At 29.8% G+C, this 12,882-nt stretch overlaps 1 protein-coding gene across 2 annotated transcripts in view; it reads right to left on the minus strand.

Moving 5' to 3' along the window:
• Positions 1-12,882, minus strand: part of LOC143911033 (rab11 family-interacting protein 3-like) — a 73,146-nt gene that overhangs the window by 30,595 nt on the left and 29,669 nt on the right. For both annotated transcript variants that reach the window (XM_077429744.1, XM_077429745.1), the window contains exons 2-5: positions 12,403-12,491; positions 12,163-12,314; positions 11,314-11,394; positions 9,941-9,985 (exon numbers count right to left, since the gene is read on the minus strand). In XM_077429744.1, coding sequence (XP_077285870.1) covers positions 9,941-9,985; positions 11,314-11,394; positions 12,163-12,314; positions 12,403-12,465 — 341 coding nt within the window. In that variant the 5' untranslated portion in view covers positions 12,466-12,491. The remainder of the gene's footprint in view (positions 1-9,940; positions 9,986-11,313; positions 11,395-12,162; positions 12,315-12,402; positions 12,492-12,882) is intronic.

Genomic DNA, 12,882 nt, shown 5'->3' on the forward strand with positions numbered 1-12,882 from the left:
TTACGAGACTCACTTTTTATAGCTATGAAATACTTCAAATTTTCTATACAGTCATATTGCAATTCCATTTTGCTATTGTATCTGTATACTATTTGAAAGAATAAAGATTCAGAAATACGATTATACAATAATAGTCTCATAGATAATTTGTCCTTTGGACAACTTTACAATAGTCAGATTTTCAGTTGTGACACAAATGAACAATGTGTAATTTGATATAATACGATACGTAAAATAAATTTAAACTATAAACTTATTTAGATATAATTATAAAGTGCCATATTTTAAACTATAATCTGGTGCAAATCATAATGTCAAAAACAACGAATTTTTAATAGATTTTCGAGCTCTTTTCTTACTATGCTGTACATTAACTATATATTTATTTATTATTTTTATAATAATAATAACAATAATATGACCAATTTGAGCTGACAGGTTGCCCCAAAGTGTCACACCAGTCTTACAAAAAAAGAAAATAACAAAGAAAAAAAACAATAAAAATTACCAATCATTCATCTCATTCAAATAGACTTGTGTTGAATCTCATGAAACTGACCAGCTCATCAACATGACAATTTAACAGATCCCAATATTCATCTATCACATTAAGGAACCGGAAAACCTTTACAAGAGACGAGTTAATACTAGTTCCGAGCTAATATAATACGAGTTAATATTATATAATATACTATACTATAATTACTAACAAAAAAAATATAACAAAATTGAAATGTAAAACAAAAAATGATCAGAAGATCAGTAGCTATTAAAATAGATATAAGATGATGCGAACATAATAAATAATAAAAAAAAGCATTTAAAAATCAAAATAAAAAAAAAACAACGAAATAAATTTACATGGATATAAAAAAAAGTTGTGGTCTTTATTATCGATTATTAGGAAAACTTTGTTGTTATGAATGCAAAATTTTTCAGAATATCAAATTTAGACAATAATTATCGATACATAAAACTAAACGAAAATCGATCTAAAAAAAGATAGAAACAAAAATTGCATGTCGAAGTAAAAGAAAATATATACATATGTAAAGCAAACGGTTACGTGAATAATATATTTTAACGAATAGTTAAAATTAAAACACAAAATTTCTTGATAAAAAGTAAAAAATTTTCTTGATAAAAAGTAATATAATCTATCTAATCTATCATATACAATTATGTAATTTGGTGGTAAACTGATAGCCGCAAAAATATTATACATACTATGTATCTTTAGATATAATCATACAATACCTAAGGTTCATTATAAAAATTTGCTTTAGGTCATCGACTTTAGAGAGTCTTTAATTAATATTATGTATTAGATGTATTATGAACATTTATAAGGATTGTAAATAGGTTTTTGAGCTGTTTTCCTATTATGCTGTAGATTAACATTAGAATAATATAATACTATGATTACTAACCAAATTAAATTAAATTGTAAAATAGAAAATGATCAGTAGATCAGTAGCTATAAAAAAAATATATAAGATGTATTGTGAACATAATTTCGTAGTAATATAAAGCATTTAAAAATCAATAAATTATAGATGCAAGAGATAGAACTTATGCTAAAACATAATAAGTTAAATAAATATCGATTGAAAAACAGTTCTTTCGATTAAACCGACTATTAACTTGGATCAATTCAGTACAACTTATCAAACATCAAAGGCTTTAAATCTAAACTTGACGAACTACATAATTGACTTAGATATAAAGTTTTGCTCTGAATCGAACGAAGACTACTGTGATATACATACATACATACATATATATTGAATTATAAATCTACATCAAAATATACCCTAAATTCAATAAAAATACTGACCTATATCTACGATTCACGTACATGTCCTGTCGTTTATGAGATCACATAATATCAAGAAATCCTTCGACAAAACCTGGAACATCACTATATCCACACGAAACCATCACAAAACAACGATCACAAACCATCACTGATCACACTATCATGTTATATTTACATGAAAAAAATCAGGAACACCCTAAAATAGTACAAAATAGCCACGATGTAAAAAAGCCGTTCGTCAATCGATAAACACCCGTCAAATATGTATTAACATGCGGAGCGCGGCCATCGCCATTATATATTTTACTTTATCTATGTATGTAGTTTTTTTTTTTATAAAATATACTATGAAGTATTAAAAAATCTTCTAATTTATGCGACACGATCCAAAGAAGAGCGCGAATAATCGCATTTCTCACGAAACTGGACCGCCACTGCCTTTCCGATACGAGATGATCATTTGCACAGCACGCCCGCAAATAAATCACTATGATGTTTATACTCTGATAACTCTTCGTATTCGAAATGAAAATAAAAATGGTTTACGATAGACACATTATAAAATTAGTACATATTTATTTCCGAGAGCGAACATATGTACATATGTACATACGTACGAGTATATTTATGTATATCGCGAAAATCGCAGCCTTCGCTACGAAACTTTTCCTAATTAATTAAGCGCATTACGAACCGCCACTGAAACGCTATTATTATATGGAACGCGTGTCGTTTTCAAAAAGCTTTATATAAACTTCGTAACTAGTGAAATAGAAAAATATGTGCGTATGGCGTAATTCGCATTAATTACTATACAAAAGTATATACGATCACACTTCCTGTAATCGTGTAACGTTACGACAACTTTATTTGAAAAACTTTTCAAAATCGTAATCTATACATCGTTGATTCGAACCGTCTATTAAAGAATCGATTTCACCGTGTAAACAATTAAATATTCAAACGGCGAGCTCGTTATAGAGAATCGTTAATCAATCGTCGGCTCTTTCGCATGAATTAAAATCACACTCGATACGATCGACTTATACTACATATATTATTATTATTATAAATACAATCAAAAGATGTCTAAATCATATCGAACTAAAAAAAAAAAAAAATCACACACTTTATATAAATTTGAGCGATTAAATTTCGAACCCAATAAAATCACAACACACCGCAACAAAACTCGCACACTTTTTACGAATTAATTTTTTTGACACATTAAAACAAAATTTTCTTTCAAATTGAGAAAGCACAATGCAAATACGATATTCGAAGAACTTTTAAACATATTTAGTGTACCGTTATTTTAGAAAATTTGATTTAAAATCGAACGACGAACTTCGCGACGCATGACATTCCCGGCGTAAAGGCGAACGACGACTGAACGAAACTGAGCCGATGTTTAGCATGTGAATGCCATTGCGACGGACGGACGGACGTAACTGAATAAAAAAAAATACAAAAAAAAAAAGCCTAGATAACTATCAAATCATTATTCAAATATGTAGGTACGCACAGTTTAGCGTGAGTCATATAAAACCTTTTTTTTTGTGCGAGTTCAGTACCACTAAATATGCAGAGATTCCACTCACACTCGTATGGATTGTAATTTGGGACATAAATTACACACAACTCTCACAATTAAATCAAATTATAACAATGCAATAATATAAACAATCCAAGACGGAAAATTCATCAAAAATATAACGTGACGCTTACATACATACATACATACATATATACGTATATAAAGTCTTAAGAATTTATAATCCGTCCACTATTTACATGTAATTAAATTAAAATGTCAAATTTTAAGGCTTCGTGTGTACACGAAATAAAACCTTTTAAGTTCGGCATACATACGAAAAGCCAATCGAAATATTAAATATTTTCAACGTGTCATATGGAAGGTATAGAATTAAAAAAAGACAAAATCTATTCAATGTAAAATACAGGGAAAATTCTCTATAGAAGAATTATTTTTTTAGACTAAATCTAAAAAAGTGCAATATATCGATACTGCAAGCCCACCATAACACGGTGGATGCTCGAACACTAATCTCATAAAATATTACAAACCAAATAAATTATGGTAAATTTGACACATTCGTATGTGTGTGTGTAAATTAATTTAAACTTTTTTATTCGCGGTATTCAAAACATGACCCGTACTAAAACACCACCTGTATAGAACAATAAATTTATTTTAATTAATGTACCATATACGTATTATGTACATCCAAAATTCCAAATCGTGTATTTAATGTGCAATTGTATTGAGATCATATTGTATGTTCGACCATCGACTGTCGTATGATGTAAATGTTCATACATTCTACATGCAATTTTCTCAGCTGAATCGTTCAGAACAATCTCAATAATTCCTAAAATTATATAAATAAGTTTGATACGTTCGATAAATAAGTTTTTCACCAACTGTGATTAAGATTAATGATCAGTTATATATTATATAAGCGATCAGATAAATAATATAAATGATAACTAAAAACCAAATAAATTATAATTTTTGACAGTTGGATGATAGCGCGTCGCCCATCTTAGATCTTAGCAGCCGACACATATTCATTTAAGGATCAGGTTAAGTTAGGTTAAGTTAGGGTTGGCCCTATTAATTTGAGATTAAGTTGTTAGGATCGGTATTTATTAAAAAAAAAAAAAACATATCTTAGCAGCCAACACTTGTAACAACAATATTTGTTTATGAACGAAGTTCAAGTTGTTAAATCCGGGTCAAACACATATCCGAAAAAAAGTCCAAGGGAAAAAACAAAAATCAGGAAGCCAGTAGCGTCAGCAAGTGAAAGAAATCCAGTTGAAAAACGAATTCAAAGTCAAAAACAAAACACCAGTGAACGTCAAATTTTATCAACGCGTGATCCGGCATAAACAAATAAACGCACGCGGGTGGAGAGTACACTATCAAAAACGATCCAATATGGCAACATTGGCTCTACTTCATCTGTCAGAATCATTGATGTATAATACACTAGATGGGCCCAGACGTGTTATTTTGGTCGGAGATCTTGTCTTCACTAGCTGAGGGGCGCGGGGGGTTTAACTACCGGGGAAGTTGGGTTTTTTTCCCCTACGACGCAGCGGTACCTACCTACCTATTAAGAGAAACTGTGCATGCGCCATGTACATATTTTGCATGCGCCAAAAGGGAGACAAGTATAACACGTGAGGGCGGATCTAGTATATTCTAGATCTATGGTCAGAATGCGTAAAACTCAACATTTCATTTAACAATTGATCATTTATTTTAAAATCTTATCATTTCGTTTTATATACTAATCATTTTGGTTTAATTACAGCTCATATTATTTAAAAACTAATCAGTCTATTTAATAACTGATCGCATAGCAAATGATCAATACAAACTGATCAATTATTATATTCACTGATCAATCCATTATTTTTACCTACGAAATGTTTTTTTTATACTAATCAAAATGTGAATTTTTTACTGATCGGTTAAATAGAGGCCATACATACATATGTATATCCTAGTCTAGTTCTTTATCAACGCTAAATAAAATAAAATTATATCGCGCGCTCATATTACCATTATTAACCTATGCTTCACCTGTATGGAATAACGCCTCGAATACTAACCTTTCCAAGCTCCAAGTAATACAAAATAAATCCCTAAAAATAATTTATAATACTCCCATATATACTAACCTGAAAAAACTGCATGCCATATATAATATTCCGTTTGTTACAGACATTACTATCAAACTAACCAGTAGATTCTATGACAGAATCACAAATAACCATACTAACACACTTGTGAAGAGTCTCGGCGATTACAACAAAATGTCACAAACACAATCTGCTTTAGGTCATCGAGTTTAGAGAGTCTTTAATTAATATTATGTATTAGATGTATTATGAACATTTATAAGGATTGTAAATAGGTTTTTGAGCTCTTTTTCCTATTATGCTTTAGATTAACATTAGAATAATATAATACTGTAATTACTAACCAAATTAAATTAAATTGTAAAATAGAAAATGATCAGTAGATCAGTAGCTATTAAAATAAATATAAGATGTATTGTGAACATAATTTCGTAATAATATAAAGCATTTAAAAAATAAATAAATATATATATATATCCTAGTGAGTTATACTGTGGTAATTTTTGTAACAGAAATACGTCTAAAAACATGTATAGCTTTAGATATCATTGGATTTATTCCATTAACAGGTTCTTCTCGTAATTTTAACCTCAGGTACCTACCTATACGAAACGCGAAAGAATTTTCGAATCAATGCAACAACGTAGGAGCAATTTAATACGTTGAAACTAAATTACTATGATTTATTGTGCAACAACTACTTACATTACACGATTCGAATCCAACTACATACATACATAGAAGCGATTTCACATGTATTGCTCTTTTCTACTCGTCACACTTTTCGAACGCACTGATAAAATTTTCATAGGTCGAAAAATAGCCTTTCGTTATTCATCGACGACATTGGACAACGACCTCAATCGAGTCCTTCGAGGCAATTCGAATTATCGACAAACGACCATAATAAGATTTTCCGACGACAAAACCGCCACCAGCAAGTAGCATCACGCCATACTGCAATTAAACTACAGACAACACTCTGGGCGTCAATCCGACCGAAAATAATCGTAAGGTCGAAAGCGATTGTTTCGAATGGGTAATTATCGTCTCGGAGCCGATTTTCATTTTTATAATGCACGAATGATTTCGAGAATGTGCCGCTGTGACATGAAACCAATGAAATTTTGTCACTTTGTGCTGGAAATTGTGTAGCCATTGAATATATACATACATACATAATATGTAGTGCACGCAAATAGCCCTCGAAAGTTCACAAGGAAGTGGACAGATTGATTTTATTTTAAGACGAACGAGAAACGATTAGTTATTCCAAGCTACCGCATAAAACTGTGAGTTGAGATTGTGCCTGCTGCTAATTTCGGCTCTGGTTAAAATAAAATTAACTAAAATCTTAACCGAAATAGACTCCAGGCTCGCATTGAACAATTTACGCTCTTATATTGTATTGTATTTATCCTATTAGTGAAGTAAAAAAAAAAAAAATATATATATATATATATATATATATATATATATATAGGATCCGGATGTGAAGGATTCCAAGTGAAACGCGCAGATTAAGTCAGAACTATTTATTGTACACGCTCTTCGGGCTTGTCCTCCAACAAGTGACCATAACAACACGCATCCGGTCTTTCCCAGGCATACCACACACACTCTATCTCGGCTCGTTTAAAAATCAATTCTACATATATATATATATATATATATATATATATATATATATATATATATATATATATATATATATATATATATATATATGAGAGATAAAGAGAGCCTACAATGCAAATTATATGAGATATAGTGCAAAAACTATAAAGATATAGGCGTTTAAACAATTAAAATCAAACGCAGAAAGACAAACAAATACGGCAATTACACGTCAACGTATACAAAAGTATCGCAAAGTTAGACGTGAATATTACGATTATTTTTCACCATCAAACTATAAAAATCGATTGAAATTTCCATCGTTGACCAAATCGTGCAAAATGGCAAAATTTCAAAATGATTTGAAGACTGTAACAAACTTGTAACAAAAAGAAGCCACGAATTTAAAGAAGTGTGTGAATATTTTAGTATTCAAGTCAAAAAAGAACGGTCTGTATTTATCGGTCAGTAAAAAAAATAAACCTTAGTAATTTCGAGTAGATTCAGTAGACAAACGGTTTGTAATATATAACAGTACTGATTAGTAATTCGACATGTGAAGTTCCATTGTGATATTACGTATAGTGAGAAGTTATTTTGCGCGAGTGATTTTCTAATTTTATGTACATTTTGATGAATCCAATAGAGGTATTGACTGACCAAACTGGTAGAGTAGCTAATTACCGTTTTATTTAAAAGTTACTGACCAAAATCAAATAAATAAATCAAAAACTAACCCAAATTTAATTGTCAAAAATATAATAAAAGATTAATGTATGTAGTTGCTCTTAACATTTTTTTGTCGAATGAACGAAGTAGTATGAACAAAACACTAAACGTCATTACGAAAGCCATCTAATAACAGTTCATCAAATCTAGATTAGGTACAACACCGAAAAAAAAATCACAAAAATCAGGCAAAACAGTTCATTTCCCACAATGGCGTACAACTTGCAAAAACATTAATCGTATTAAAAAAAATTGATAATCCCACGATTGTAAATAAAATTCGGATCGATAGATCAAAATTTACACAAAAGAATTCTTTTAATATGTACGTAAAAAATTTCAACAAAACTTACATCAATACGGAAAAATCCAGAGAATCATATTGTCTAAAAATGATTCCACCGTTTAGTATGTAAAAATAAAAATGAAAATGAAAAAGAATATATAATAGTATTCCGTATGAAATTACAGCAATTTTCCTCAGCCAAAGCTATCAAAACGATAGCGTTTCATGTTTTATTAAATATAATATAATATTACAAAAGTGAAAATGCGTATGCGATGGTAGAATATAACTTTTCACCAAAAAACCAGCACAACAACTTTAAATATATAAAATACAGGAAGCTATACATAATTTTTTCTTTTAATTTTCAAAGCAAATAAACATTACAGAATTAAATCAAGATGATTCTACAATATAACAAAGCTATAATATTATATTGAAAAAAATTTCTCACGACCTTGTCAACAACTATTGTGATATAACATAAGATAAGTTGCGATTTACATCAAAACTAGACGTTACTCGGAAAACCACTACAAACAGTGAAAAACCCAACACTAAACATTCAAGTTTTAAATTACATAATCAAACACTCGTAAGAGCGAATATACATACATACCTACTCGAATGACCTTTACATAGAACAATCAATGTTATTAGAATAGTATAGGAGAGATCTATCGAGGAAAACCACCATAAACCAAACGATTCGCTGATGATGATTATACACAGTAGAAAGTCGACTTTATAAATTCACAATAAACATTATGAATTATGGCCATTAGACAGCTCTATTCATCTATACAAATTTTAGTATAATGTGTGCTAAAAACACGTATATCGTGCCTAATGTTCAATACACATAATCAAACATTGGACTGTTCGAAAGAACGTACGTGATATATTCGATCGAACGTGGATTTGGTATATGTTTATAATAGCAAAGCCCCTATCGATCATTGTACAAAGCATGCTAAATGTATAATGAGTGCTTCATTTTTATTACCAATATACATATTTGTACTAAAATTATTTAAAACCATCAAAAGGCAGAGACTATCAATCACGCATTTTTTTGTGATATGAAGCCGTCACGCAGAACTTAGGGAATGTGCGAAAATCTCGATTTCTATGTTCCTTATGAATGAAAAAACCCACTTGAAACAATAGCTCACTCGCAGAAGAGTAAATTTACCAACATTCATTGTTGGTAAATTGGTACAATGGGCGGTTAAACCTGTTTATTTTTAATAGAGGAACTAACAGAGTATTTAAGCAAAATTGTACAGCTTTAATGGCTACCAGATTGTAAATATAAATAATGAAGACTTTTTTTTATTATTTTATATTTCGAAAAGAATGGGAGTAAGCTGTCAATTAATTTTAATTTATATATATTCTTTCAGTTGTTGAACTTCAAATTCGCACAATTTCTAATGAAAAATCGTATCTGAACTAGATCGCACACTTTTAGATTTTTATCAAAAGTGAATTTTTTTAAATACATGCAAGAAAAATCACCACTTAAGACAAAGACGTTTCGAAATATATGCTATTATAATTTCGTATTAAAAATCAAAGTTCAACATAATATTTCTCTATCCATATGAGAAAAAAGATTAACACATGCAATTTGTGTTTGTTTTTATAATACATACATATTTTCATAATTTCTATCAAATTTATAACAGAAACACTGTTGCAATAGATTAACAATGATAATATCTTGCATAATCATAACTTGTGCAATAATTTAAGCGAATTATATAAAATAAATAGCGGTAAATAAAATAAGCAAAAAGCAAAAAGCTTACTGTCTCATAGATCCCCATCGACGATTAGGAAGGTTTTCTTGGTGGCTAAAAAAAAGAAAAAGAAAAGAAAAATTGCAAAATTGCCAAATATTACAAAAGAAATATGTCAACATTTCAAATTTCAAATAAAACTATAATAAGCACACACATTTCATTTACACTTATATTTAAATAACCAATATTTTAAAATCAGTACCATTATAGTAGAAGAGTCAATATTTATATCGATATTAATCGGTATACAAATCAATTTGTTTAGTATATACATACAATGTTACAGTCGAAGTGTATTTTAAATTGTAATATATTCCAATTGGCTTTTGAGGTCATTCATATTCGAATACAACTCAACTAGTAAATTATATCTATCTATCAACTATCAACAAGGTGCAAATTTCAACAGTTGAATATTGATAGCTCTGATGTTTTTTTTTACGAATGCTTTAGAATTCAATAATGCGTTAATATTTGCCAGGTATTACGAATAAAGGTAATGATTACCATATGACTATAATAACTCTAAGAATGTGTCCAAAGCAAAAAAGAGTCTTTCCAACTCAATTTACTAGTCGAGTGACATTTTCACGAAAACCTCTACATTTAACCTGGTACCAACTTATAGTTGAATTGTATATTCAGTTGTAATATATTTTTATCAGTTGGAATGTACATAATTCGCCATATTAATCAACTTACTTAAACTATACGGAATATATTCCAACTAGACAAAATAATATATTACAACTGAAAATACACTTCAACTATAACGGTAGTTGGTACCAAATTAGAATATATTCCAACTAGTCAAAATAATATATTACAACTGGAGGATACACTTCAACTGTAACATATACATACATACATACATAAATGTGCTCTTACGTTAAGTTAGGCTAGGTTGGTTTTAAATATTGACAATTAATATAATACAAACACTGATTCATTGTTTACAGTCATCATTCATTGATTCATAGCTTCAATACGGACCTATTTTAATACAGATCATTTATTATAGAATACTCACCAAATAAATAAAACCCATTTATAGACAGAAAATTATAAAAATACATATATACATACATATAGCAAATATGATTTCTATATGTTTGTATGATACACACATGAAGATTACAAATCAATCTTTTCTAATCTCGATCCGTATAAATATAAAAGCAAGCATGATGATCGGTTTGATAATCGCATTTCTTCATAAGCTCAAAATTTCTCCATAGTCTTCGTTGCGTGAAGAAGCAAGGCGTGGGATACAAATGTGAAAGTCGACGAATGTATATACACATATACTCTTCACCGTAGCACGAGTTTTACCCTATCATTAACGATACGAAAATATTCATAGAAAATCGTCTGTCTACCTTGGAGGGGTTCTCCTCAAACTGGTTCTAGTCCAAGAGTGTCTGTTAATAGGACCATTAGGGCTGCGCTGTCCGACTTCTCTGAAAACAAAAAACAAACAAAATTTATTATAATCAATAATCAACTACTATTAAATATTTCAGACCATCAAGTGATACTGAAAAACGGTCAAGGTTTGAAAAATTCACATGAAAATATTGAGCCTCTAAGTTTAAGTGTGCCATGTCAATGTCGAATTGGAAATATATATATCTATTGTTTTATGTACATATTTATTTTTATTCAACCTTTCTTTGGTTTTAACGATCAATACGCATTTCGATCGCGTGCTTTTTTTTTAACAAAAGATCTACACGAGTGATATAAACCTATTTTATATAGAAATTCATAATTGAAATGTAACTAAATACAAGCGATATGCCATTCAGTCGTATCAATGGATTGAATGAAGAAACATTACCGATGGAACATCAATTATTTAATTCAATTTGTACCACAAGATAGTATACCAGAGTTGGTGGGTTTAAATGTAAAACTATAGATTTGCATAACGAACAAATAAACTTAAATCTTTATATACATACAAATTAAACAACGCATTACATCATAAATAGGTTTTTGAGCTTCCTATTATTCAGTACATTAACATTTAAATAATATAATACTATGATTACTAACAAAAATAAAATAAAATTTTAAAATAGAAAATGATCAGTGGATCAGTAGCTATTAAAATATATGCATTTAAGATGCATTTACAAATCAATAAATCAATCGACGCATTATTGAAAATTTTCACTTTGACTAATCTCAAGTATTGAAGAATTCAATCCAATTCGAATACTAACCCATTCGTAGTTTCCAAATCTACATCAGCTCCCTCTCCATAACATTCAAAATTTTCACCGTCAGATGGAGAAGAACCTCTACTTTTGGCACCTCCGCTTCCAGGACTGCTACTTCCAGCACCATCAGCTCCCGATACCATGAACCTGGGTGTCTGAAAAATCATTTAAAAATCGTTAAAAAACAATCATAATATATATGTATATACATAATTTAAAATATGCATCGAAACTTTTGATTACCTGTATTTTATGACTGACTGAAGCTGGCGATTTAGGTCTTTGGAATAAACCGGGCGCCATCATGACACGTCAAAAAGTCCAGGATCAATCTGAAAAAATCAATAATAATACAACGGTGAAAATTTTATATAAAACATCTAATCGAATAATAACATGTTTCTTTCGTAGTTTGCATGTTTGTTAAAACATTTATGACATTTACGTTCATGATAATTACACTATTATACAGAAGTAGCGTGACAATGAATAAATTTAATTAATTGTTAATTTGGGCGATTTTACCGCTATAGAGGCACAAAAAATGAATTTGCAAATACGGCACGACAAAAAAACACACGACAAAGTGTGAACTTATTTTTAACACTCTGTCAAACAAAAACGAAAACTCTGAAAATGGCAACCAGAGCGGAAAGTGCAGAATAATTTCACAAGATGCCAAATTGCACCCAACGACAGTTTTTACGATACCAAGCGAGAAAT

The sequence above is a fragment of the Arctopsyche grandis genome, chromosome 4 (genome assembly GCF_051622035.1).
Source record: "Arctopsyche grandis isolate Sample6627 chromosome 4, ASM5162203v2, whole genome shotgun sequence".
Lineage (NCBI taxonomy): Eukaryota > Metazoa > Arthropoda > Insecta > Trichoptera > Hydropsychidae > Arctopsyche > Arctopsyche grandis.